Genomic DNA, 25,284 nt, shown 5'->3' on the forward strand with positions numbered 1-25,284 from the left:
ATGGACCACGAACGCCTCGTAAATGCCGAGTTCCGCAAATGCACGTAAGAAGCTCGCCTCCAATGCACACCTCTCTGCACCGTGCAACACGGGTCCGCAGACACATTGTCTCAGTCCTCCCAAATGGTCTCGAGATCCAGGTCCTGCCGCCTCTCGGCACCGCAGACACTCCATCGCTTCCTCGAATCCCGCCTGCCGAAATTGAAGGCACGCCGCTCTCCGGGTACATCGAGGCTGGATCTCCTGTTCCCGTCATCGCTGCCATTGCCACGTTCCAAAGCAGCTTTCAGGCGAGCAAGGCGATCGGCCTCGACCGCTTCCGCTTCCGCATCGGGGGTGTCTGGAATGGTCTCGAGAGAGGAAATGGAAGGGCTGCGAGAGCGCATCGAGGTGGGCGTGGAGGGGACCGAGGACGAGGCGAGCGACGACGGGTAATGCGCGTTGAGGCCGGGGAAGGGTTCGTTGAACTTTGCGGAGGAGAGCAGAGGCGAGTTGGAAGAGGAGGGAGCTGAGGTGGGCGTGATCGGGGGAGCAGCAGCACCGCCAAAAGGAACCGAGGCATGGTGTAGGGGGGAGGCGGGCCGTCGCCTTGCAGTCCTCGACAGCGAACCGGTGCTGCTGTACACGCTTCCAAGCGGAGACGGGTGGAAGGGGGTGGTGGTGGGGACGCTGCTGGCTGGCCGTGGAGTCAAGTCGAGCTCGGCATCTTCAGAGATGTCACAGACTCGAGGTGCGCCAGAGTGTGCATAGGATTCGTCGGCGAGGCGGAAAGGACTGCGCGTGCGCTTTGGGGAGCGCAGCGGCGAAGAGGGGCGTGCGGTAGGAAGCGGTGAGGGCGAGAGGGACAGATGTCCGCTCGGATTGATGACGGTGGGTAGCGAGTGAGCTCTCATCATGGGCGGCGCGCCGGGGGAGCCGGAGCCACTGCGTGAGCGAAAGTGGGCGTGAGAGTAGGGAGAGCGGTTGCGCGGTCGCGTGTGGTGGGAGGTCAGTGGCTCCATGGAGGGCTCTGTTTGGGTTCGGGGTGTGCAGGGTCGCGCGTCGTCGTCGTGGTTGTTGTTGTTGTTGTCGTTGTTATTGTTATTGTTGTTGCTGCGGCTCGCGGATGGTGAAGTGGGTCGGTGGTCGGAGCTGGTTTCGTCGTCCATGTTGGCAGCAGACGCAGTGGTGGAAGGAGAGAGGAGCGGGGAGGTGGAGGAAGCCGAGGAGGCGGGTGAGTCGGCCATTTACTACTGCGTAGGTAATATGAGGCGCGGATCAGGGTCCTCGGCGGGTGGAGAGTGGAGATGATGAGCGGCACATAGCAAGGGGACCGGAGATCTATCAGAGGAACGGCGGGAGTGACGGACCTGCCACTGGGGCCGTGGGGACCTCTGGGGCGTTGCAGCCTCCAGGCGTTGGTGGCCGTTGGTGCCGTGGAAGTGAAGGTGAGGAGACCAACTTGCAAAGGGATGTTGGAGATGGATCGATATAGTAATAAAGGGTGAGGATGAGGGTGAAGGTTGCCGCAAGGGCCACGGGACCAGGGGCCGCCTTGTTCCTGCTGCCCGTTCCTGCTGTTCCTGGCACCGCCGTTGGAAGGGGACCCATGAGGAGGTGCTTACACGGTATTATTATACTGTCAACTGTGAACACAGTACTGCACAGTTACCTAGGTACAGATGATTGCTTTGTTGTTATTCCTCCGTACTCCCGTTGATTCCGCTCACGTACCGGAACTCCCCCAGACCTCGTACGGAACTTCGCAAAGAGGATAGATCGATCGAGATTTCCTGCTTGTCCGGCGTTCCTGCAGACCGCCCTTCAGCCGGTCTTCACCCGCCCAACACCGCCGCCACGATCCCTATACTTGTACCGGTAGAATCCGAATAGAGTTCATGTCAAGAGAACATGCTATGCATGACTGTACAATAGTATGAGGCTTGCTGGATATATCATCAGACCCCAGATCCACGAGCCCATATTGCCGTCCACCCCCAGCGTTCACGATCCAACCATGCTTCCCACTCAAAAGAGTCATCTGCTACCACATACACACGCCTGTGAATGGATGTTGAGACAAACATTCCTCCTCAAGTCAACGCTTTTTGGTGGCCCCTCTGCTCTGCAACTCTTAAAACTCAGAAGTCAGAAGACTCGGCAATGAGCTGGGCCAGCTCCTCCAATCCTGTTTTATCTTCTTCGTCGAAGCCATTTAGCTCGGCACAGTCAATGTCGATGATTGCAACGACCTGTCCTCCGTGGGTCAATCAATCCTGTCTCCCATGAGGACATGGATGCGGCTCACCCTCCCATTCTGCACAATCGGTACGACTATCTCACTCTTACTAGCTGCGTCACAGGCGATATGGCCCGGAAACTTGTCGACATCCTCGACGAGCTGTGTGGCGCCAGTCTGCGCAGCGGCACCACACACGCCCCTCCCAAATGCAATCGTCTGGCATGCTACTTGGCCTTGGAACGGTCCCAGGATGAGCTGGTTCGGTTTGGATGCGTCTAAAACGTAGAAGCCGGCCCAGTTGACACTACTCGACGGAGGGGGGAGTGAGCGGAGGCCATGCCAGAGAAGTGATGCTGTATTCGCCAGGTTGCTAATCACGTCGAGTTAGTTGTGGTCCCGAGGTCTGAGAGCCACAATATACCAAACCTGGGGATATCGATTCAGTCAATAGCCCCAGACATCTACGGCAAGGCGAATAATGCATACCCAGTTTCTCTGTTCGAAGAACAGCCCCTCCGCTTGCTCTCTTATCTGCGCATAGACTTCCTGTTTGGACAAGCCCTGCGTGAACGTCGACGAATCTGCGTGCACCTTTTTCGTCTCAGCTACATTTCCAAGCATGTAGATTCCTTACCGACCATTTGAGATGTTTTTAAACTCCTGAAGTGGTGTTGATCGTTTAGTCCCTGGACTGTTACCCTAAGGTAGAGATGGCGTGGATTTTTCGTCGTCTGATATTGCGTGATCTTCTCTGTGGTCTGATTGGTCCAGTACGTTAGGACCGACAACTCCTTGATTAAGACAGCTCCTCTCTGATGGCTCCGAACGACGACTTCACTCCGCTTCATTCAACCCCAGTCTATGCTCATATCTGCAAAGTACTGGTGGCTTCCTTGGAATCTTTAAGGCATGAGCATCAGGCTGAACGCTTTCTTGCTCTTCAGCCGCACAAGCCTCGGCTTCAGTCAAGCTCCCACAGTATCTAACAAGCTGGCTTTAAGGACGTGGATAGCCTGACCATGCTTGGGAACCTCCACCACCAGGCAACATGCAACTACACCGTTGCGCTGGCACGAACACAGCAATACGCTCACATTGCAGCTCTTCCCGCCTCCCCTGCTCTCTCCATTGGCTAGTCCATACGACGCACGCAGTTCTTCCATGTGCGACCGCACTGTATCCCGAACGAGGCGAACGTGCGCAGTGGTGGTCCCCCGGGTCTCATTATTGGACTCTGATAAATCTGAGGGACGTGGAATTTCCTTCTCAACGCAAGTAGTCTATCCCACTCCGTATGCTTGGACCAGGCTGTATTGCCAGGATGAGACCCGGCTATTCCCAGTGTTCCCAGGCTGGGAAACAGCCGTCAGCTGGAATGGAAGAGTTGGGCGAAGTCGATCGGTGACGGTTCGTGTTGGCCTATGGTGCGAGCTTGCGTGTGATTCAGGGCAAAGTGAGCGAAGTGGTCACCATACATAGGTAGATGGAGCTTCGAAGAGCCGCATATGAAGCCACACGGGCGCACAAATCGCCAGCCCGACGGTGATTGGACGATCCATCCCACAGAGCCTCAACCTCAACACAGAGTTGGAAGCCTTCTGACAAGGGTAACGAACCACAGGACGATTGAAGGGCCACCTGCACAGCCCCATCCCCTCCTAGCTCGTCAACGCCCTCGTTACTCCCCGCCGTTATCATACATGGGAGTTGTTGTGATTGGCCAAGCAGAGCCTCGTGGAGCACTACCATCATGGACGGCGCCAATTCCGGTAAACCGAAGGACGACATGGTATTCCCTTACCTTTAACACGGCATAGCCTTTATGTCACTGAAAGGTAGGACAAGTCAGGCAGCGGAGTCGGTGTCCATCCTCGCAGAGCCTCACCGTCAATATGAAGACGCGTGAATGGCCTCGACGTTCTTACATATGTACAAGGCTGGATCTGTTAAGCTCCGTGGGTCAATCACCATCCCTTCTCATCACCGGCTTCTGCAATCCTTACGGCGCTTCAATTCTACGTACGCTGGGTTCGTTCAGTGTACTCAACACTCGACTCTCCATGCTCTCGACAGTGAGCGTGAACGGCGTTTGCATACCAGGCACTGGGGTCGAGCAGCAGAGTAAGGTTTCATGACCATCAACCTTGACCGACTTCCATTCGACATTCTCTTCAACATGTCGTGCTATCTCGAACTCGATGATATATTCTGCCTGGGTAGGACTTGTAGACCATTAAGCGTCTTGCTAACCGAGAACACACTTTGCCGGATGGCAATTGAGGTACGCAGGATGGACCTTCACCCTTTTTATAGACTAATCAAATGCTAGTTGCATGCGCCGTTCAGTCAGGAAGCCAAGCTTGCCCGAGCTTCAATCATCACCTATAGACAAGCAGTGAGGAGTCTATTCCATCGCCGGAATGCGTTCTCTCTTGCACGTCCATTCTCGGCTCGGGTTGTTGGCTCCGGCACAGACTTTCTTTTCCGGCAAGGGACAGTCTGTCTCTTGGGCGACACTGTCATTCGTGTGGTTAATGTCCGTTCAACCCAAACGCCAGTTTCCATCAATCTCGGTTCCCTCATTTTGGACGATCCGTGTGCGTCTTCCACCTCATCCGCATGGTCATTGCTCTATTACAGTGACGGGATCATATCAGTTCTGTACACGTCGAACAGGAGAGGGAGCAGAGGTAGAATATTTGCTATCAGGACGAGTACCGAAGTCCAGGAAAGCAGCAGAGTGATCCAGGATATTGCGATCGAAGACACTTCCAAACTTTTCGTTCGGCACACATCTTCAGTTCTCTATTATGGAACCCACACCGGCGCAGGATACTCAGGGTATCGGGAATGGGAGCTAAGGGGAGTCTCGCTGGATCCTGGCTTTCGCTTCTCATCCTCGGTTGCCCTACCACTGGAAGAGTTCTTCGGTACAGATATTGGATCCACCGTCGTCTTTGAGGTACACAATAAGTACTTCTACGCTTTATCAAACCAGACAACCCAGGCAGTCGAGGAGATAGATTGGACTTCCTTCTACCACTGTATCCGTTTCCCAATAAATGAGCCTCGCCCGGAGAAGATGGAGATTAATCGTCGCATATACCGACGCCAACACAACGAAGGTCCCATCAATGATTCATGGACTGACCTGAGCATCCAATTCGACGAACAAACGGACGATCCTGTTATTGTGGAGGCGCGCCGCGAATGGCAGAATGGCGCCAGCCGTCAGACGCGGACCTTTTACATGACGAAGATCAGCTTTGACGAGGAAGCTCCTGACGTACCTCTGCTCCCGGAAAACGACGTCCTCACCGATGCCCTCGACCCATATGACAAGCCGAACTATGCTCCCCCACAACCGCGAAGCCCTCAAAGCTTTCACCCAGAATTCGGTCTTGATGGTTCGACAGCCACGTCTCGGCCCTTCGCCCTCACGCGAACGAAATTCAGAGCATACAACTACTCTTGTAATGCCTTCATTGATCTTGTTGAAGACGACCGGTGCTGCGAGGAATCTCTTACCATTCCATGCCTCCGTATCCGGGTGGGTTCAAGGAGACCAGCACCCCTGAACTGGGTCCCAAATGACATTGCCACAACAAAGACACTTCTCGCGTCCACAGATGGCGAACAGTACCGTTACTCTCCCGTCAGATTATGGCCGCCGCCTGCATCACAATGTCTCTGCTCGAAACGTCTACACAATATCCTAAGCCCACCAGTGGCTAGGAGTGCAGGAGGTCAGAGAGGTAACAGAATCATCACTGGTGTGGCAGACGAAAGAACCCTGGTATACATGGTCAAAGCCGCACCGGCCTATGGCACTGTGGATGAGCCTTTGATTGGGTCAGTTGTACTTGTTGACTTTAGTCCGCATGGTATTCGTTATGGCCCTGAGCAAGACAGTCGAGCAGGCGCTGCCCCTGCCAACAGTAATGGCGCACAAGGGACAGAGATGGAATGGGCCTGGGGCCCGGGACTCGCTGCATGCTGTCAGAGACAGCCATGCTAAGCGCAAGTTCTCGTCTTCGACGTATTTACGACTTTCTACGTACCCAGTTGCGTGGAACCCACGCTGACCGGCCGGAGTGGCAGCAGATGTCAGCCTAATCTGATCTCACCTAGACAAATGTGAGTTATACTTGTTCGGAAGCCTTTGCCCGTCTACTATCGATGTTGTGATTGATCCCCTCATCAGTGATGGCCGGTGCATACTTCATGCCAGTGCTGGACCTTATTCGCTTAGTAAGCACACCAGGAGGCACCCGTCGTCCTTTCATAGATCCGGATGACTGGTAGTCTATATCGAAGCAATCGTTCTCAGCCAAACTTACCATGTAACTCAAATTGGCACCCAATTGTCATGACAATGCCGTGAATGCCGTGAATGCCTCCGTCACGTGGATGCGCCTTAGGTAATCAATGTTGTCCAATCGGCAAGAACGTCAGTTCCAGTCACCTCCATCGTACTGGAGATTCTTATTCATGATTATCTACACCTTCCTCTCAGTAGATCCACCTCACTCATTCCTCACGCAATCCACTTTCCTTGATTCTCTCTTTCGCCACCCTGTCTCCCGTCCCTTCCAACAGCGTCTCCCCGTCTTTGCATTCGAGAAGTACCCTCGGGTTCTTCCACTAATCGCCCCCTCCAGCATTGGAATATCTTGTCCCCGTCACTGCTCCGGTTCCAGCGATTCTTGTGACCCTGGCAGTATCTGGTTTAAACGCACTTCGGAGAGGCTCTATCCATTCAAACAAAAATGTTGTTCTTTCTGCTCAGGGTCGGCATTCCATTGGTTGGATTCTTCTCGATACTTCAGTTCGTAGTTCGCGTGTTCGCGGTTTTCCAGTTCAGGCGGGGTGCAACCATGTCTGGCGCCCGCAAGACCCCTCCGACGGTTCCATACCCAATACCTCTTCTGTTCCACGGCTGGCATATAATGGCTCAAGGGTTGCCCTCCTTTATATCGAAAGCCATCTCTGAAACGGACAGACTAATGGAACAAACACCTAGCCAAGACAAGACGGTGGTTCCAGCCCAGTTTCCATTTACAGTCAAGAAAGCAATCCTGGAATCGTACGTCGTCGTTAGAGATCCAGAGCACGTCCTCAGGGTTTTCCATTCGGAACAAATGGTACCTGAAGGCAGCCATGTCCAATTGCTGTACAAAGCAGTGGGCCCACCAAAGGAGGCAATGCGGCTTGTCGAAAAGTCCAGTCGAAGCCTTAAGAAGGACGACGATTTCGTTTATGCCCAGGCCACCGTGCCTCGCAAGTATCTTCAAGGGGATCGTTTAGCGTCCATATCCGAGAAATACATCAGCAACCTGCGTCGTAACATGGCCAGCAAGATGTTTCAGGAGAGGACATGGACCGAGATTGAAGACCTCTGGTCCTTCACCCAGCTAGAAGTAACGCGAGCGATTGCGGAAGCCTTGTTTGGATCGGCGCTGCTGCAGATGCATCCTCGGCTGGTCAGCGACTTCGTCGAGTATGAGAGTGGCGCTGATGAACTGGAGCGGAAACTACCGGTTTTTGCATCCACAAAGGTGTATCAGGCCCGTGAGCGCTTGTTGAAAGCCCTCGTCGACTGGCTGGCGATCTCTGATAAGGGATCCGAAGCAGCCGAAGGAGGAGAGCCATGGGACGCAACTCGTGGTTCGAGCTTCTTCCAAGCAAGCGATCGTGCCATTGCGAGGATAGCCCCCGGATACGCTGTGCGTGCATCGGCGGCTTTGGCACTTCTAAGAAGGTATGTTGCTTGTTCCGTGAGATCACACTCCGCTAATGAAGACAAGAGCAGCTTCAGGCACTGCACCGCTCGCTTTCTGGTCTATAGTTGAACTATTACGCGATCCAGCACTCCTCAGGAGCTTCGCCTCTCTTGTTGAACGCTCCTACGATGCCAGAACTGGGCTCTACGATGTTGTGCAACTCACATCCAATCCGCTCATGCAATCCATGCACGCTGAAGTCTCACGGCTACGCACGTCCTCGCACGTGGTGCTACACAATCGGGAGGGGGATTTCGACTTAGACGAGAATTGGACCATCCCGAAAGGGTCCTTTGTGGCGATTCCTTCGCGGCAACTTGCATTGAACACGACACTCTGGTGCAAGGCTCGTCCGCAAGCCGTGAAGGTGCCCCTGGAGAAGTTCTGGGCTGAGCGATTCCTGACCCACGACAATGGTGCCAAGGCAATTGAAAAGGCAGCCTCTGCAGGTGGATTCGGCTTGGAGGGTGTGGAGCCTTTGATGATGACAACGTACGGCAGTGGTCCCCACGCCTGTCCAGGACAAGAGTTGGCCAAGGCAATCGAGGTGGGATCCCTCGCGGTCTTCCTTAATGAATACGAGATACAACTATCGGATGCCGACGAGGCGGAAGAGAGGATTCGACAGCACACCCAGAAGGACGATTCTGGCTGCAAGAAGCCGCCGAGAAACGTGAGGATGCGCCTCCGGATTCGCACGGCGCCAGAGCCAAGGCAAAGGAGATGAAGTCCCCATCTGCCATTTCAAGGCATCTTTTTATTTGTGTGGATATCGCATACACGAGGTCTCGACGTGCTTCAGCCCTGATATGGAATTACTCGGCCATGTCGGTAGAACGGAGCCGAATCCGTGCCATTCAAGGTCACGGCTGACTTGAACTTGGCTACGTTCTCTTCACTGGGTAACAACACTCTGGAAACACAATATACATACTGCAGCATGTATTGATATGGCACCTCATTGATGCTCCCAAAGACTACGACGTGTGGACCCGGGACCATGATTACGTGTGGGTCATAAGTCTCGTTTAAGGATCCAGGTTACAAGAATTAGATGAGTATGCTCAGCATACTTGGTAAGCGCGCAGCATAGACTATTGAAAGCGCAATCTATTTCTACTGGGTCACTTCTCGGTTCCTGAGCTCGGTAATGTGATTACCTAGATGTATTGGAACCACAATTTCCATCGGCTATAATGGGCTCACCTATATATGTCTATATGTGTAGATGTAGGGGGTTCCTGCTGCTTCGCTCAAGAGGGAGAGGATCTGCTACGAGAAGAAGAGAAAAAAAAAACCCCTAGTCTATCATCACATCTACCACGACCACCATCATGTTGTCCACGCACATTCCATCCCTCCTCGTCGTCGTCCTCACAACTGCAACTACGCTCACGTCGGCCTCGCCCATACTTCGCATCCGCGACGATGTGGCCCCCGCGGCCGCCACGAGCCACAACGTCTATCTTTTAACTTGTAGCCCAACGAGTGGCCGATGGGGGTATTCGAGCCGCACCGTGTCCGCCGTGGGCTTCTTCGGCACGCCCATCCAGAACAACAAGCAAATCATGGACCAGGTGGCCATCCTCCGCAGCCCGGCCGCGTCGTGGGAGGGAAACCGGTCCACTGCCGTGTGGAATGATCTGTACTTTGCCCTGGACATTGCGCGCGGCGCCGACGACCTGGGTGCGGGCGAGCTCGCGGGCACGGCGACGGTGGGGAGGGAGAACTTCGCGTGCTTCCGGGACGGCGAGACGACGATTGTGATTGCCGAGGGGGCCGGGTGGCCGGCGTCTGGTGGTCCTGATGACCGGGCTAGCAAGAAGAGGCAGAATGGAGGGGATACGGCCGAGGCGTTGAAGGTGCGGTGTACGGCCGACTACTGGTGTGGGAGCGTGAGCTAGATTGGGGAAAGGGTAGGGTGCATTGGAGAAAGGCAGAAGGAACGGGGATTCGTCTGTTCGGTTCGTCCTGTATTGGTACCGAGAATTGTATGGATTGCATCTGTCCGTCAGGATTATTGTGCAGCAGGAACGGAATTCATTCGAAAACTTCATGTGTAAATTCCCACTTTTACAATATCCTAAGTGCAAATGGTGTACAGAACCCGGAATATGACGAAAAGAAGACCGAGAAAGCAAAGAAACAAGACCCACGCACGCTATGCATTGACACCCACTATACTTTTTATGGTCCACCGCCGACGGGCTCTGTCTACGCGTCCTGGCTTTGCAGCACCGCCGCGATCTTCTCGTCGCTGCTAGCACGCTCGGGATTCATGCTCCGCCTCACCTTCATGTCGGCCTTGGTCTTGGTCATGAGGGCCTCGCGGATCTCCTGCTTGCTGCGGTCGGCCCAGTCGGTGAAGCCCGAGTGGCTGAGGGGCCAGAGGGGCATGTTGAGGCGCTTGCGCAAAAACTCAGCGGGCTTGGGCGCGGGCTGGCTCATGATGATGTCGACGTCCATCTCGAGCTCCTCGCAGTAGGCCTCGAGGGGCAGGTCGTTGACGTCCATGCCAAAGGGGTTCTCGATCTCGCGGCCGATGGCAGCGATGCCCAGGATGATGTAGGCGGCGAAGATGCAGCCGGGGATGGTGACCCATTTAAGGGACTCCCACAGCTGGAAGGGCAGCATCATGACGTAGACCCAGGTGATTTGCGAGATGGCAATCGAGTAGGCAATGGGCAGCGGGGTCTGCAGGACGCGCTCGACGCCAACGAGCACTTCGTTGAGGGCGACAACACCGGTGACTGGGAGTGGATTAGCTTTTGGGATTTGAACCGGACCTTGAGCAACGTACTGGCTTGGTTCTGGTACAGACCACTCTTGAGCGTCTCATTGTCGCAGATACTCTGGACGTAGGAGGACAGGTGGTTCAGAATCTCCAGGGGCAGGTTTCCCAGGGGCTTCTTGGAGCGCTTGATGCGCTTGCGAGGGTTGGATTCGGCAAAGGTGACGCCCAGGTATTCGCCGACGGCCTTGAGCTTTCCGGGTTCGCGGGGCTTGGGGATCTCGGGTTCGGCTTCTTTGGCGAAGGTGTCGAGATATTCGATGCGTTCCCTGAGGTCGGGATAGTCGATGCCCGGCTCGAAACGAAGTTTGTGCTTCACGGCGCATGCGAAAGCGACGATGAGGTTGAGGGCGGATCTGGATCAAGCAATTAGCCTCTGTGTCTCTCGGCACGTGGAGTGCGGGTCCACCTACACCTTGAGGAGCAGGTCTTCCTTCCCTTGCTGGCCCGGGCGCTCGCTCGCGTGGATCCAGATGGTGCGAGCCAGGTTCTGGCCCACGAGCATCAACTGCGACCAGTACTTCCTGCCTTCGGTGTAACGCTCGTAGGCGGACGACGTCCGGAACGAAATAGCCATACCCACGACGAAACCCAGGACGGTGAGCAGCAGATTGTTGACCTTGAGCGGGTAGACGTATCGGCACAGGACGGTGATGGTGGTGGACCAGATGCTCACAACGGTGAGTGGGAGAATCATCTTGGGGAGCACGGAGCCATGCATGCGGAGGAAGAAGGGCCATTTGGAATGCTTGGACATGTCACGGGGGCCGACCTAGCACGTCGTTAGCCTGCACTTTGCCATGTCTGCTCCGTGGGCGCAGCTCACAAAGTAATCGTCCAGATCCGTGTTCTTGCGCGAGTTCATCTGTGGACGCGGGGCGGCGCGCCAGGACAGCGGGGACATTGGGCCTTGGGGGACGGCATTGGACTTGGGTGTGACCTCAATCTCGGCGGGCTTGATGGATTTGGAGTTGTCCGTGGACGGGGTGGACGCCATGGTGGCGGTGGTGGTTATGGCGAGATGGAAAGCTCGAGGGGAATGGGGAATGGGGATGAACTGTCCAGCAGTGTCTGACGGGGTGAAAGGGACCGTTGCAGGAGTGCAGGCGTATCGATGTCGAGGTGTTGTTCACTTGGGGAGAGGGGGAGATGAGGAAATCAGACAAGGTGACAAAGGGAGGGGACCTGGGACGATGACAGCACACCAGAAGAAGCAGAAAGCAAACAAAGGAAGGAATGGAAAGATGGGCAAGGAGATATAGAAGGGAAAGATTTTCAGAGAGTGGCAGCAGGAGGAGAAGTCGGCCCCAGGTCTGTCAGACAACAACACCAGCGACCCCCTGCAGCGGACGGCCCCTTGATGGCGCATGGGGGAGCACCCATTGCACCAATTGCAGACGTGGAATGAGACGGAGACGTGTTTCATCAAACAAATGGGGAAAAAGGGCCTGGGTGTGAGCGTTGACGGTTGACGCGACATCCTTAGTCAGCAGCCGGCTGGGTGGCTCCTGCCCAGAAGTGGGAACGTGGGAGCTAATGGGGGCGGGAAAACTCGCCTAGTTGCCATATATAGTAATTTATGGTCTAGGTACATAGCATCGATATCGAGTTTTTTTGTCTGCACTTCTGCACGTCTTATCGAGTGTCTGCGCCTTTCTCCTTGGCATTGTTCAGCTGGTTGGTTACGTGAGGGCCAACTTGAGTCTGGGGAGAGTAGTCGACAGAGAGAGAGTGCGTGAGATCAGGTATTCCTCGCACAAAATCGCCAATCGAAGAAGCGAGACGCGTGCTGGCAGCCGAACCCCCGACCGCCGACCCCCGAACCCTGGCTTGCCGGCCCTACCCGTAATTCCAGACCAACTCCCTCAAGCTTGCCCAACATCGCCATCACCATACAGTAACACAGTGACACAGTACACAGTACACAGTACGGAGTACATAGTACACAGAACACAGTACACAATACTGTAGGTAGACCACTACTGATCATTCTCAGCTGCTTCCCTATCCTTCGTACTGCTGACGCTTATCTACATGCATGCCGCTCAAAAGTGCCAGCTAGGCTCTAGGTACGGGGGTACCCAACATCGTTCTCACGCGAGCAACGAGATAGGAAATTCATAGTCTACTTGCATCACGGAGCAGTGCCGATGTATGCCCTAACCTAGCTTCAATGCATCAGTCGCGCTGCGATTCGCCGTTGCTCGGCCCACCCTCTCTCCAGCTCCGGTTGCAGTTCACGAACTCGCCATGTCTCGCCGTCGATGCACATTCGCACCCGTCGGATTCTCTCGAGCAGGAGGCGGAACGGTTTACTCGACGCATCCGAAGTCCAGAGGGTATCCCACACGCCCAGCACACGACGTGCCACCCACGCTGCCTCGGAGTCCAATTCCCTAGTTGAGTCGGTCGTCTGCGTGCCACGGGAACGTTGGACAATCCCATTGACGAGGTGCCGTGGCGAGACCACGTTGAGGACCAGTTCGTCAATCATGGCAATGTTGCATGAAGGGGCCTCCCTCGACCAGTTCCCCCCTCTCTCGAGCACATCGACGAGAGTGGCGCATATGCCCCACACCTGGCAATGCACGGCGTCTAGCTCATCTTCGTGGCCAAGAGTGCGCGCATATCGGACGTCCACCCATAGTTGGTGAAGCAGCGTCGAGGAATTCCCGCAGACACAACGCGGTCTACTGATCGCGTGTGGACAGCCATCATGGTTCTCTGCTGCCGAAGCTGTCGAGCCTGGGATTCGGATACGCCACTTTGGGGTCCCTTCCGCCTTCTCCTGCCTTCTCCCCACTCTGCCCTTCGTCTCCACGATTGGGATCCGGAGCCAGGTAGCAATGCTGGTTTCAGCATCCATGATGAAGTAATCCAGCTTCAACGCCGCCAGCTGCTTCGCCTTGGCTTCCTCAATCGCTTCGCTCATCTCACGGTGGACCTGTCGGCTGCATTGCAGCATCCCAGCGCAGTTCACCGGTGGTCGGATGGGTCGGGTCGCACAGTACGAGTAGAGCTTGTGGCTCTTGGGAGTCCACCTCTCCCGCTTGAAGTCGGGCCGTGGACGCTCGGCCGTGATGAGTGCCATGTAGATCATGTCGCGCAGCTCGCGCGGCAGACTTAACAGCTGTGCCATCCCGCTCCCTCCTCTTCTCAATTCTCGTTTGGTCTGTAGGGAAATACTCCGCGGGTTGGGAAACGGTCAATCTGCGACCCACACAGCGTGGCCGGATCAACTATCCTGGTCCGGGTAATCCAGCTTCCGTGGAGGCTGCAGAGAGAATGGCGCACCGTTCGAAGTTGCGCTCCTCCGTACATAGGAAGGTTCCAGGAGCTGCACAGGTGATGGAGGTTGTGTTTCGTCTTAGTCCCATCGGCTTCCGATCCATCGGTGCTGATACCCTCGGACAAGGATGACGTGATGAGCTTGGTCTAGGTTCCCTCTCCTAGCCTTTGCATACATGAGCAGCAAGATAGTAGTTGGCTTGCCTCTGCGTCCCATCAAGTCTTGCACGTGAATAACCTTCCAAGACGGGAGGGGCCGTAGCCCGTGGTGTACTGTGTACTGTGTATCGAACGGTTTGACGAGGGAAGAGATCATCGAAAGACCGATCGCCCCATCTATCAGCCCCGGCTCTTCCCCCGAAAGTGGTTAAGCGGACGGCTCGTGCTCCCTCTTTGCCTTGTACTGTGTACAGTACTGTGTACAGTACTGTGTACGCTGATTCGCACCATCCTCAGTTCGAGAATGATATTCCTGAAGTTGCCTAAACATTACATGCTTGCTATATGCGATGATCTTCCACTCCAAGATGGCCGATGCACTGAAGCGGAATCCATACACCACATCCTCCCTCTATTCATCATCCCGGATCCCCCAGACTCCCATCTCCTCCCTAGCAACAGCATCCAGATCAATCATCCCCCTCGCTTTCCCCCCTTCTTCATCATCCTCACCCTCGTCTTTAGCATCGTCCCTTCTTTGGTCCTCTGCACTCCTCCTCGCTTCCTCCCGGGACACTTCCCCCCATCCAGCGTCTTCCTCCTCGTTTCCAGCGCCAGCAAAGGTCGGAGAGGCCGACACAGGAACAAAGTCGTACTCCACAAGCGTGTGCGGAAGTCCCGCGGGCGGAGGTGCATCGGGAGACCGAGGCGAAGGGGGAGAGAACGGCAACAGGGCGGGGAATTGGGGAGACTGCGACAGCGGTGGTGTGCTAGGCTCCGCTGGGTGGGATTCTGCGGTTGATGGGCGCGACGGGCCGGGTTCGGGCGAAGAAGGCAACACTTCATCTACGTCTCGGCTACCACGCTGTTGCTTCGAGGCTGTAGCAACAGAGTCCTTGTCGGGCTTGGTGCTCACGGGTTGCGCTTTGGGTTCCGCAACAGGTTGTGACGGAGGTAACCTGGCGTGGTGTTCGGTCTGCGCATGCTGCGAGAAGGGAAAGATGGAGAAGAGCGTTGAGCTCAAGCTGTGTCTGTTTGGAGCTGCTGGCCGTGCAGTCTCTCTCATTTCTGATCGTTGCGGGTCGGTGGTGCTCGAAGGCGGATGGGATTCCGAACGAGCATGCGATGGCTTGCCGGTCGATGTCCTTGCAGGGCTCGGGGGATCTGAAACCAGCGTTTCCGGAAGGTCTCCCTGGCACATCTCGCAAGTTGTCAGGTCCGGGTGATTCAGGAACGTGCAGCGAGGACACTGTTTCTTCTGCAGCGGGGATACAGGTCGATCCTGTATCTGTGGTCGACGTTGAGATGGTGGTGTAGGGGGGCGGGCCTCGGTGGTTTCCCTATCTCCAGGCATGACATATCCCGGAGTGTACCGCTGTGCTGTCCTTGGGGTCCGCTGTCTTTGAGTACTCGTGCTTTGCTTCGAGGATCTGCTCGCCGCGGCAGCGGACGATGGACTTGGGTCGAGCGATATAATGACTTTGACATCTCTTTTTGCTCCGCACTTCAGGCAGTGACACTGTCGCACCACGCTCCTCGTTTGCGTCTCTTCGATGTCCCCAGCCGCATCGAACCTGATCTCGAATTGCTCGGGCTCCCCAAACGTTCCCCGACTGTCCTTCTGCTGCCATGCCTGCGAATTGGCGTACCCAGCTCCTTTGGCGACGATGGGAAAGATGGGATCGACAGTGCCAAACACGAGGTGGTCAACAAACGGTACCAGCATCAGGGCCCCACTACTTCTTATCTTTGCATCGACCTCAGGCCGTAGACTGAAATCGTCTAATGAGTGGAGGTGCCGGAAGTACTTAACAAACATGTCTCCGTACCACTGCCGAACTTGGACCCCCTGCTTCAACAGCTCCTGGGGGATATCGCGTGCAGCTGGGGACGGCCATAGAGCGTCAATGACATGCTTCTCTTTCAGTGCCTTGCGCACCATCAGATCCAACCTTGCACTCTCGTACAGCTTCTTCTCTAGACGCTCATGCACTTCGTACTTGGCGAACCTTACGACCAGACCTCTCACGAAAGCGGCGTCGAGATTCTTCTCACGAATAAAATAGTCCAGGGACTCCAGATCTTTCTGTGCTTGGGCGTTGGCGGGTCTGAAGGTGAGGGGAGTGAGCTCGTGACCCATGGACACCCATCGCTGGGGCTGCCGGGGCTCCGCTGCTGCTGTCGACCAAAATGACCGGATGGGCGCATATTCGGCCTTGAAGTAATTGTAAATGAAATCCAAAAGGTCTGCTTCTTTGAGTGGGAGCATGGCATGCCCGCGTGGGATCTCCATGCCGGAAGCGTGGTCCCTCGGTGGCGTGCTGTGTGCCGTGTATGCCACTGCGGAAAAGGGCTCTGTGAAAGGAGACGGGGGAACCGATGAATGAAACAGGCGGTTGATGAGCAAGAAACTCCAAAAAGCCAGAGCACGTCTCAGAAAACGGACAAAAGAGCGTTGACGACGAGACCGGGTTTTAGCAGGCCTGTGAGGATTCTGTGAAATGCTGCTGCCTTGCGGGCTCAGTCAATAGTATGTGTGCGGTCCCTAGACATTATTTATCGAATCATGACCTCTCGGGAAGCTCGCCAGTTCGCTTCCAAAGGTTGTCAGCCACGGCTCCGTGATTGATTCAGTTTTTGGTTCGAACATGGGTACCGAGGTCAGTGCCCAGGTGCTTGTCTGGAAGCGTACGTCATGAGTGGCGGGGTGTGGCGCAGTCATTCACGTCCCTCACATGCCGATTGGGCAACACCTCAGCTAGACACGGTACTCGAGCGCAGAGTACAAAGAGAAGCCTTGATCCATCGACTCGTCTGCTTTGGATGTACAGCTACTGTGTATATGCTAATTTGTAAATGCGAACCGAGAAGAAGGTCTAACAATGGCCTGTTGACGCCAAAGTGGAATGCAAGCTGCTGAAAATTCAAAACCGAAAATCTTCCAAATACTGTATATCAACAAGCCGGGCAAGCTGTAGCCCAGGCGGGTATCAAGATGTGCGCAGAAACAAGTCGTAGCTGGTCGACTATGTCCGAGTCGACTTCGGTCTCCTGAAAGGATGGGCTTCGGTATTGAAAACCCAGTCGTCGAGGCTGATCATGTCTGGCGGGCTGAAGATGAGGTAGAAATACTTGAGCGTCTCGGCAGTCCAGAAAGACTCCATCTTGTCTTCGGGCAGGGGTACGGGATCCGCCTCAGTCACATCCAAGACTTGGCCGTTGGCGAACTTGGTCATGGATGCACGCTGTACCGCTTCGAACATGTTCCAAGCGTGTTCCATGTACTCCTGATGGCCGGTAATACGGTACATGATGAAGACCGACTCGATGGCCTCTGGACGGAGAAGGTAGCGGCGGTCCTTGATGTGAGAGAAGCCAGGAGGGAGCTTCTGCTCTTTGACAGCGTCCAGGAATTCCTCGTGCGTCTCTGCGTAGGATTTGCGCAACACATGCTCCTCCCACTTGGTTGCGTTCCATGGGCATTTATTGCGAGATTCGCATGGCACCATGTGGAACTTCTCCGGCATAACGCCACTGGGCATTTTCTCGTAGGCGTAAATGCAGCCTTCCGTCAGCTTGGCTCCAAGAGCAACATGGTGCTCATTCTTAAACAGCCGACCTCCAAGAGCGAAGAAACCGCCTATGAAGCAGGTAAGATGCTGCATCTCTGGGTCAAACCTCCCGGTCCCACCAGCGTTCGCGAACAGGTCGCCCGAATACAGTAGATCCTCGCCCCGCTCCGTGTCAGGAAGCATTGGGCGGAATAGCAGGTATTTATCAATCATGGGCGCCGACTCCTTGTAGAGCTTCTCGTACACGGGTTCCAACCCACCGAGCAGCGCATACATCTTGGGGAAATATTCATAAGATGAGTCGGCCATTGCCCCCATGGTGAAGTATTCGTCCGAGGTGAAGTCCAGGGTGAACGCATTGATCCACGTAGGGAAGAGCCCAGGAATGTCCGTCTTGTTCTGAGCGCGATCCAGGAAGTTGGTGACTCTGGCGACAGCATCGTAGAACTTGGGCTCCTTGGTAACCTGTGCTAGCCTTGTAAACTCCATGGTGAGCGAACCGATGGCTGCAAAGCAGATGTTGCCGTCAGCAGCCGCACCCTGGCTGTCCACCTTTTTGGCTGCTTCCAGAGACAGACGGTCTTGAGGCATGTTGGTGTTTGTGTCGAAGGCTCGGTACAGCAACTCGCCGAGCTGGATGGCCTTGTCCAACAGGACCTTTTCCCCGCTCAGGTCATAGGCACTGAGCATGCCGCCGAGATAACGGATCGTGGTTTCAAACACGCTGATTGTACCCGATTCCGATTTTCCAAAGTCTATGTGTGCAACGGCATCTACCGCCTCATAGAACTCCTTCTTGAATCCCATGATCCACAAAGTGTCTAGTGAATCGACCAGCGTGGCGCCCCAGCCGCCAAACGTATCCAAGCCCTTCCCGGAGATGGGCATCAACTCATCCATCTTCCACGCATGTTTACGATAGCTGTTCCAGGTACGCTGGAAGGCCTTCCGCACTGCTGCACGCCGCGACTCTCGTAGCGCTTTTTGCGACGCCGTCTCCTCCGGAAACTCATATTGTATACGTGGAAGCGAACGTGGAACACCAGTCGGTAGCGGGGTGAGTGACCCGTTTATCTTGTTGAAGAAGGGCGCTGTCCGCCAGTCGTACGATTGCTGAGACACGAAGCCTTTCGCGTGCAACCGGTCGTTCATGTACGCTTCGTGGCTCTCGAAGTCGACGGCGCTGTAGTCGAATGGCGTGTAAAAATAATAAATGAGTGCAATTATCGACAAAAGAGCAAAGCCAATTCTTTTCAGGTTCCGTCTTTGTCGGAGGCCCATAGGCTGGTACGAGCCATTGCGAGGCGGCTTGATCTTTACGGGGCGCATCTTGAAGAGGACTGGAGGGTGCAGTTGCGACGTGAATATGACCGGAAGTAACCAGGTAACCACCTCCCAAACCGACGTCTAAGAGCGGATACACCGCTGCACAATTTGTGCCTCTCTTCGAACCCACCCGAAAGGCGCTGTGAGTGCTCCGGTCAGTCCCAAGCGATTATGTCCAAAGGCAGGGTCAAGAAATGAGATGAATTGTGGCCAAAAACGAGGGGTGCAACTTCGGACCTGCAAAGAAAGACGAGAAAACAGAGTCGCGCATGGCGATGCAGAGCCCCGACCACAAGAGGAAAGCTCTCACAGCGCGCGATGGACGGGTCGGGTGCAACGAGCGCTATCCGATACGTGTATTTACAGGACTTTCGCTCCAGGAGGGACGCCGAGGATCTGCCAAGAAGGGGCATCAGATGTGGCGGGCACCTCTGCATAAATATACAGTGCCGAGTGCCGTTCCTGGAACTTTCCAATCAAGACAATTTGCTCTGGCTTTAACTTATTATATCAGGTGGCTCCGTGATTGCTGGCAACGCTTGTGCCTGATCAGGTGAGATAGCTTAGGACAGACTTGGGGCGGATGGATTGCTTGAGGTTGCTGTTGGTGATTGGTGAGTTCGTCTCCAAAGTGGTCTTGCCAACGATCTTGTTTGTTTTCATCGAATTTTTCTATTGCGTTGAGCTGTCCATGGGCTCTGTCTTTGAAGAATCAGTGCAGTTTGTCTAACCATTTCTTATGAGCATCCAGATGCCACAATGTCCCCGCCTCTGCAGTTTATTTCGAAATCCAACCACAACCGGGGCGTGCATCGACCAAAATCCTCCTCGTATTTGACTTTTGTCTTAATCTCGTCGCAAATCCATGCCTTCGTCTAAAGATCGCCCCATACCTCTACTAGTCGCTTGCTTTATATTTTGCCCGGTACTCGTCGAGCCTCTTCAAATCATCTGCGCTTCCCAAGCCCCGGAGGTATTCCACAACATCATCCAGCGTCAAGATGGCCAACACCGGGATGCCATATTGCCTCCTGACTTCTCCGATGGCGCTCGGCCTGGGCGTATCATCGTCGTCCGTAGCACTAGGCGTCTTCTCCAGTCTGTCGAAGGCTACAATAATGCCCACAAGTTCTCCACCCTCCTTCTTGATAATCTCAATGGCTTCTCTGATGGCAGTTCCGGCCGTGATCACATCGTCGACAATGACAACCTTCTGTCCCTTCAAAGAAGCACCGACAATGTTACCTCCTTCACCGTGATCCTTCGCCTCCTTTCGGTTGAAGCTGTAGCTCTTCTTTCCGTACTTCTCACTGTCCAGGTCGGCGAGTTTGTCGACAGTGGCCGCGGCCAAAGGAATGCCCTTGTACGCAGGGCCGAAGAGTACATCCCACTCAAAACCGGGGTTTGCGTCTCCATGTGCCTTTAGTGTGTGTGCATAGGCAGAGGATATCGAGCGCAGCAGGTCGGCGCGGTGGAACAGTCCCGCATTGAAGAAGTACGGGGATACGCGCTTGGACTTCAGAGTGAATGTGCCGAACTTGAGCGCACCGGCAGAAACGCAATCCTTGAGGAACTTCTCCTTGTATTCCGGCAGCGCCATGGTCACGGTTTTCTCGTAAATCAGGTGGAGGGTTTCCGTAGGCACCATCTGCTATAGTGTAGCCATCAAGCTTCAAGTTTGCCTGGTGGTGGGTGGGTGGAGGTCCGTGCGTTTGCTAGTCCCTTGCCAAAAATTCATCTTGCACGGCCAGGATGAGCCCGACTTCTGGACAACGACGACATCTCTCCGCCATCACCGCGTCGGCACACTGCGCCCCTCATTTCTACTAGATCTCCATCGTTTTTCTGGGCTCCCGCATTAGGGCGTTGTGGAATTGTTTCAGCGCCAGTGATCGGTCGGCGCGTTCTTGATCCATCAGCTTCTTTCCGCCTCAACTACAACCACACCCTACAACCACCATGACGATGTAAGGTTGCGTTCGCGCGTTCTTAAAGCAATCGCTAATATCCTCTATAGCTGGGATACCATCACGGGTCGCAAATCGTCCTCGCCTCCCACCACCACTCCCGAACCTCACGACACCTTCACACCCGCCCCGTTCGACCCCAGCACAGCCATCCAGAACCCCTCAGAATTCATAATAGATCCCTCGCAGCTGCACCCCCTCGCAGGCCTCAACCAAGATACCCTCGACTACCTCAATCTTGAAGATAGCGCTCTCACGGACCTACCCGGCGGCCGCTCTGCCTTGCCCTCGCGCGGCTGGTCAGACGATCTGTGTTATGGCACCGGGATATCCTACGTAACGGCGCTCACCATCGGTGGTGCGTGGGGTCTTGTGGAGGGCCTGCAAAAGAATCCCGCATCGATGCCGCCCCGGTTACGGCTCAATGGCGTGCTGAACGCGGTGACGAGGAGGGGACCGTTCTTGGGGAACTCGGCGGGCGTGATAGCAATGGTTTATAATGGCATCAACAGCACGATTGGGGCTGTAAGGGGCAAGCACGATATCACCAACAGCGTGGTTGCAGGTGCGCTGAGCGGCGCCATCTTCAAGAGCACGCGAGGAGTGAGGCCCATGATGATCAGCAGTGGTATTGTTGCCAGCGTCGCAGGCGCTTGGGCGGTGAGTTTACATTGCACCGGATGCACTTCAAAAAGAGACTCGACGCTGACAGACAATCAGATCTCCCGGAAAGCCTTCTTCGAAAGCGAGTAGACGATTGCCACGTACGACTCAGATTCCCCCTAGCTCGCCGGCAATCCGGCCACGCGGTTGTGTCAGGACAAGGCTCCGAAATGACTGGGGGGAGACGATAGGAGACACGAACGAGACGGCGGCGCGCACACTTTTCCCATTCTTCCAGACCCACCACTTTTTTTCTGCATAAACCGCCCTCTTCGGCGACGGACGTCCAATCTTCTTCGCATGTCTCTTCAAACTCACCTCTCTTAAACCTCACGGCGGGGCGTTTGTTTCCAACAAAGACCATATATGTACCATAGGGAGTCCACGGGGGCATTTGCTATTTTCTGGACGTGGCTGGGTTTATATCGTTCATGCTGCCGATGTTTGGTTCGGCGTGGTTTAGCGGTGGAAGTGTTGTGTAAGACCAGTGGACGGTGACCATCTACATGTGAATGTAAAATGTAATATTGTATCCACAGCATGGAGTGGTGTGTCTCAACCATCTGCTTGCAAGTGTCCGGTCCGCTCCCGGTTGATCCAACCTCTTCATCTTCACTGTGGCACTTGGTTCAATGTAATAGGAGGTGAGATCGTATCCGGTCATAGTAGCTCACACGTTTGAGAATTGACCCAAGCTACCTGGACGAACAGTTCAAGAAGCGATAAACCTGGAGTCGATTCTGCCTGTAGGAGTGTTACTACTACCACACCGCCATACCGCAACGTTGATCGCGAGAGACAGCAATGTTCATATCCCTTAGCGGAATGTGTTTCTGTAGGCAAATCTCCTCATTGGGCACTCTGTGCATCTCTACTTGTGAGATCGAACTCACTCTACCCAAGGCAATGGGCCCAGCTGTAACGGTAGCGAGATGAAATGTTGGAAACTAATTATGAAAGTTGCTTTTCATTCCCCTAGCCCCAGTCCTCGCATGCGTCATAAAAACATAATGCGGACAGTAATGGCTCCTATTCATCACGCCTCACTCGACAAGCCCGGGCTCTAAAGCTATTATCAAGCTGGAAACGCGCTGGTATCAAATGTATCCTTGAACGCCTCATACAACCCCGTTGAAGTGCTATGACCCAGAATGTGCTCATCTCCTGTTTGTCTTGCCGATACCGCGCTTGCCAACAGTCTGTGCCGAGTTAGTGACAGTCCCGTATGCTAGCTCAGAACCATACATACCAAATGCTTTGTCAACGACCCAGTCTGGTGCCTGTCTGCCTCACCCTGTCTCGCCATTCTGTTCATCTTCTTCTGGGCCAGCTTGGCCAGCCTCTCGGCCTTGGAACGAGCAGTCTCGTCAGTGACACCGTCGGTTCGCCTGTTGGTGCTCGCGCTGCGAGCCCGGCTCTTCGCACGCTCGAGTGCCGCTTTCGGGGTATCAATCTCCATCGCATCGCCGTCAACTCCTTCTGAGCGTCCGCGAGCCAGACTTCGGCCCCGGCTCTGGCTCCGTGCTCGCGCTGACACCTTGGAAGTATCGTAGCCAAGAGACTCCAAGTGCGACTCCATCTGGGAGAGTTTCTGGGTTTTTGCGGATCTGGGAATCATGGCCCTGTTCTTCAGGCTCTTCCGCATCTTCGCTTCGTTGCGGATAAGCTGCCTCTTCTCGCGAATCAGCTCAGCCTTGTATCTGATATCAGCATCATCTTCGTCCTCCAGGTCCTCGTCCGACTCGTAGAAACCCTCGGCCTCCAGCCTCTCCTCCTCCTCCTCAAGAGCAGCCAGCTTGGCTTCAATATCGGGGTCGATGAAGTCGTAGACGTTCTTGCCCTCGAAAACTTCAGGGATCCGGTCTTCCTTCCACTCCGGGTTTTCCAAAATGTAGTTCTTTCGCATGTTGAAGTTGTAGACACCGGGACCACCCTCCTCTTCCTCAATGTCGCGCTCCAGCTTAGGCCTGTTGGGATCGGCCTTGTCGTACTTCGCCTTATTCTTTGCGGCTTCAGGAATGAAAGTCTCGCGCACAACGCCACCCATGGGCTGTGCAACATGGATTCTTCGCAAAAGCTCAGCCAAGCGTCCAGTAGGTTCTCCAGCGCTGTTTGTGCCCGCCTTCAATTTTTCCGCATTACGCACAGCAAGGAGACGATCACAGGCCGAATTCCGCACCTGCATGACACCTTCCGTCGTGGTGCAGGAGAGCTGGAGAAGCTCGACTTCACCCTCTTTGAGCATGCCCTGCAGTTGCTCCTGGACAGAGGGGTCGAGATCCTCGGGTCTCATTAGATCGATTTTGTTGATGACGACAAAAACAAGCTTGTTGGCGAAAAGGGGTTTGATGGAGTGGAAGAGAGCAATCTGAGCAGAAACAGAGTAACCGCACTGCTCTGAGAGATCCATAAAGTAGAGGATAGCGGCTCGCAGATGAGCAATCGCGCAGATGGACTGATGTTCGATGGTGTTCATCTCCTCGAGCGGGTGATCCAAGATACCGGGCGTATCGATGGCTTGGAAACGCAGCCTGAAGATCGTTAGCTCCATAGATCATTATCGGCGCGGCAGCCATACATCTTGTAGTCAAAATGTCCCACGAACAGGGACTTTGTTGTGAAAGCGTACGGTTGAATGTCGACATCAGCCCTGGAGATGTTCTTCAGGAAGCTAGATTTTCCGACATTGGGATAGCCGCAGATGACCAATGTGCGAGTCTATGAATTCGTAAGCTTCGCCCAAAGCACAGATTTGAGGCACCCACATTAGGGTCGATGGATGGCAAACGGCCCAAGTGCTGCCGGACTTGCTCGAGATAGACCAAGGGATCCTTCAGACGCTTGCAGATTGTGGCCATCCGTCCCAAAGCCGCTCGCTTGAGCTGCTTGCACTGGAACAGAGACTGTCCATATTTGAGCAGACGCACATAATCACGAGCAACAGCTTCGATGAGAGATTTGGCGGTGGACAACTGTCCCAAGGCGATGCGGAAATGGCTGTTTTGTGTGTCTCAGCATAACATCGTCCAACTTGAAGTTCATCCACATACTCTGCATCGTATAGTGTGTTCAGCAAGTCACGGTGGAAAGGGTGGATATCCTGGAGGCGGGGGAAGCCCTCGATGGTGGCGGACAATCGCTCGGTGAAGGTATCTGCGGTATATTTGACTTTGCGGGTGTAGAAGGCTCGAATACGGCTGATCTTGAAGCCCGCTCGGATCTGCGTGGGCAGTCGTCTCTGTCTGTACCCAAGTTAGACCCCCGCACAACAGCGATTCGACGAGCGCGGGACATACGTTCGGGAGAGGACAATGTCCAAAAACTCCTGGCTGGTCGGCACCACCGGGATATCCTTCCACTGCGTCTTCATGGCTGCGGCTGTAGAAAGATGATATTGACGGTCGTGTGGTCGTCGCAGCTTGTCGCCGCCGGAGGAGGCTATCGATAATAAAGTCTCAAAAATATTGAGCCCTGAACTCTTGGCATCGGTCCGTGCCCTCACCGTTCACCGCTT

General features: G+C 54.7%; 13 protein-coding genes across 13 annotated transcripts; 4 read left to right on the top strand and 9 right to left on the bottom strand.

Annotated features, from left to right (window-relative positions):
• Window positions 1–110: 110 nt before the first annotated feature.
• EI97DRAFT_347600 (uncharacterized protein) lies at window positions 111–1,067 on the bottom strand (the record flags this gene model as incomplete). Its single annotated transcript, XM_033794804.1, has 1 exon — window positions 111–1,067. A coding segment is annotated over one exon (957 nt), but the record flags the coding sequence as incomplete, so codon positions are not given.
• Window positions 1,068–2,120: 1,053 nt separating this feature from the next.
• On the bottom strand, window positions 2,121–2,842 carry EI97DRAFT_446571 (GAF domain-like protein; the record flags this gene model as incomplete). Its single annotated transcript, XM_033800038.1, has 4 exons — window positions 2,121–2,231; window positions 2,288–2,591; window positions 2,643–2,647; window positions 2,708–2,842. 4 exons carry the CDS (start codon window positions 2,840–2,842, stop codon window positions 2,121–2,123), a joined length of 555 nt encoding a protein of 184 aa, XP_033649020.1.
• A 1,510-nt stretch (window positions 2,843–4,352) lies between these two features.
• On the top strand, window positions 4,353–6,239 carry EI97DRAFT_387770 (uncharacterized protein; the record flags this gene model as incomplete). The annotated part of the gene is made up of 2 exons (XM_033796141.1): window positions 4,353–4,502; window positions 4,551–6,239. The coding sequence occupies 2 exons, from the start codon at window positions 4,353–4,355 to the stop codon at window positions 6,237–6,239; spliced, it is 1,839 nt and encodes a 612-aa protein (XP_033649021.1).
• Window positions 6,240–7,098: 859 nt separating this feature from the next.
• Window positions 7,099–8,731, top strand: EI97DRAFT_462787 (cytochrome P450; the record flags this gene model as incomplete). The annotated part of the gene is made up of 2 exons (XM_033801305.1): window positions 7,099–7,982; window positions 8,029–8,731. 2 exons carry the CDS (start codon window positions 7,099–7,101, stop codon window positions 8,729–8,731), a joined length of 1,587 nt encoding a protein of 528 aa, XP_033649022.1.
• A 441-nt stretch (window positions 8,732–9,172) lies between these two features.
• Window positions 9,173–10,063, top strand: EI97DRAFT_267301 (uncharacterized protein). The gene has a single exon (XM_033794255.1). The coding sequence runs from the start codon at window positions 9,339–9,341 to the stop codon at window positions 9,906–9,908; it is 570 nt and encodes a 189-aa protein (XP_033649023.1). The 5' UTR covers window positions 9,173–9,338; the 3' UTR covers window positions 9,909–10,063.
• Window positions 10,064–10,218: 155 nt separating this feature from the next.
• EI97DRAFT_453642 (UPF0187-domain-containing protein) lies at window positions 10,219–11,792 on the bottom strand (the record flags this gene model as incomplete). The annotated part of the gene is made up of 4 exons (XM_033800470.1): window positions 10,219–10,754; window positions 10,805–11,151; window positions 11,209–11,567; window positions 11,622–11,792. The coding sequence occupies 4 exons, from the start codon at window positions 11,790–11,792 to the stop codon at window positions 10,219–10,221; spliced, it is 1,413 nt and encodes a 470-aa protein (XP_033649024.1).
• On the bottom strand, window positions 11,731–12,384 carry EI97DRAFT_267326 (uncharacterized protein). The gene has a single exon (XM_033794256.1). The coding sequence runs from the start codon at window positions 12,273–12,275 to the stop codon at window positions 11,925–11,927; it is 351 nt and encodes a 116-aa protein (XP_033649025.1). The 5' UTR covers window positions 12,276–12,384; the 3' UTR covers window positions 11,731–11,924.
• Window positions 12,385–12,713: 329 nt separating this feature from the next.
• Window positions 12,714–14,048, bottom strand: EI97DRAFT_267411 (uncharacterized protein). The gene is made up of 2 exons (XM_033794258.1): window positions 12,836–14,048; window positions 12,714–12,762 (listed from the first exon to the last, which is right to left on the bottom strand). The coding sequence occupies exon 1, from the start codon at window positions 13,932–13,934 to the stop codon at window positions 12,966–12,968; it is 969 nt and encodes a 322-aa protein (XP_033649026.1). The 5' UTR covers window positions 13,935–14,048; the 3' UTR covers window positions 12,714–12,762; window positions 12,836–12,965.
• Window positions 14,049–14,654: 606 nt separating this feature from the next.
• EI97DRAFT_387767 (uncharacterized protein) lies at window positions 14,655–16,535 on the bottom strand (the record flags this gene model as incomplete). Its single annotated transcript, XM_033796140.1, has 2 exons — window positions 14,655–15,586; window positions 15,653–16,535. 2 exons carry the CDS (start codon window positions 16,533–16,535, stop codon window positions 14,655–14,657), a joined length of 1,815 nt encoding a protein of 604 aa, XP_033649027.1.
• A 680-nt stretch (window positions 16,536–17,215) lies between these two features.
• Window positions 17,216–19,276, bottom strand: EI97DRAFT_267366 (class I alpha-mannosidase). The gene has a single exon (XM_033794257.1). It carries the CDS (start codon window positions 19,141–19,143, stop codon window positions 17,269–17,271), a length of 1,875 nt encoding a protein of 624 aa, XP_033649028.1. The 5' UTR covers window positions 19,144–19,276; the 3' UTR covers window positions 17,216–17,268.
• Window positions 19,277–19,699: 423 nt separating this feature from the next.
• Window positions 19,700–20,810, bottom strand: EI97DRAFT_437804 (orotate phosphoribosyltransferase). The gene has a single exon (XM_033799414.1). It carries the CDS (start codon window positions 20,738–20,740, stop codon window positions 20,039–20,041), a length of 702 nt encoding a protein of 233 aa, XP_033649029.1. The 5' UTR covers window positions 20,741–20,810; the 3' UTR covers window positions 19,700–20,038.
• Window positions 20,811–20,913: 103 nt separating this feature from the next.
• EI97DRAFT_437805 (Tim17-domain-containing protein) lies at window positions 20,914–22,356 on the top strand. Its single transcript, XM_033799415.1, has 3 exons — window positions 20,914–21,107; window positions 21,158–21,767; window positions 21,828–22,356. The coding sequence occupies exons 1-3, from the start codon at window positions 21,100–21,102 to the stop codon at window positions 21,858–21,860; spliced, it is 651 nt and encodes a 216-aa protein (XP_033649030.1). The 5' UTR covers window positions 20,914–21,099; the 3' UTR covers window positions 21,861–22,356.
• Window positions 22,357–22,624: 268 nt separating this feature from the next.
• EI97DRAFT_471165 (nucleolar GTP-binding protein-like protein) lies at window positions 22,625–25,193 on the bottom strand. Its single transcript, XM_033801818.1, has 6 exons — window positions 25,067–25,193; window positions 24,821–25,012; window positions 24,536–24,767; window positions 24,349–24,488; window positions 23,020–24,301; window positions 22,625–22,969 (listed from the first exon to the last, which is right to left on the bottom strand). The coding sequence occupies exons 1-6, from the start codon at window positions 25,138–25,140 to the stop codon at window positions 22,928–22,930; spliced, it is 1,962 nt and encodes a 653-aa protein (XP_033649031.1). The 5' UTR covers window positions 25,141–25,193; the 3' UTR covers window positions 22,625–22,927.
• Window positions 25,194–25,284: the final 91 nt, after the last annotated feature.

This window comes from Westerdykella ornata (assembly GCF_010094085.1).
Source record: "Westerdykella ornata strain CBS 379.55 unplaced genomic scaffold EI97scaffold_57, whole genome shotgun sequence".
Taxonomy (NCBI): domain Eukaryota; kingdom Fungi; phylum Ascomycota; class Dothideomycetes; order Pleosporales; family Sporormiaceae; genus Westerdykella; species Westerdykella ornata.

What these genes read in the sequence shown, in the direction of transcription:
- EI97DRAFT_267301 (XM_033794255.1), top strand. Translation starts at nt 9,339, where the DNA reads ATGTTGTCCACGCACATTCCATCCCTCCTCGTCGTCGTCCTCACAACT.
- EI97DRAFT_267326 (XM_033794256.1), bottom strand. Translation starts at nt 12,275, where the DNA reads ATGTCGCGTCAACCGTCAACGCTCACACCCAGGCCCTTTTTCCCCATT.
- EI97DRAFT_267411 (XM_033794258.1), bottom strand. Translation starts at nt 13,934, where the DNA reads ATGGCACAGCTGTTAAGTCTGCCGCGCGAGCTGCGCGACATGATCTAC.
- EI97DRAFT_267366 (XM_033794257.1), bottom strand. Translation starts at nt 19,143, where the DNA reads ATGCGCCCCGTAAAGATCAAGCCGCCTCGCAATGGCTCGTACCAGCCT.
- EI97DRAFT_437804 (XM_033799414.1), bottom strand. Translation starts at nt 20,740, where the DNA reads ATGGCGCTGCCGGAATACAAGGAGAAGTTCCTCAAGGATTGCGTTTCT.
- EI97DRAFT_437805 (XM_033799415.1), top strand. An exon ending in GCGTCGCAGGCGCTTGGGCG is followed by an intron (nt 21,768 to 21,827) that starts GTGAGTTTACAT and finishes ACAGACAATCAG; the next exon opens with ATCTCCCGGAAAGCCTTCTT.
- EI97DRAFT_471165 (XM_033801818.1), bottom strand. Translation starts at nt 25,140, where the DNA reads ATGAAGACGCAGTGGAAGGATATCCCGGTGGTGCCGACCAGCCAGGAG. An exon ending in GACATTGTCCTCTCCCGAAC is followed by an intron (nt 25,013 to 25,066) that starts GTATGTCCCGCG and finishes ACTTGGGTACAG; the next exon opens with ACAGAGACGACTGCCCACGC. An exon ending in GGACATTTTGACTACAAGAT is followed by an intron (nt 24,302 to 24,348) that starts GTATGGCTGCCG and finishes AACGATCTTCAG; the next exon opens with GCTGCGTTTCCAAGCCATCG.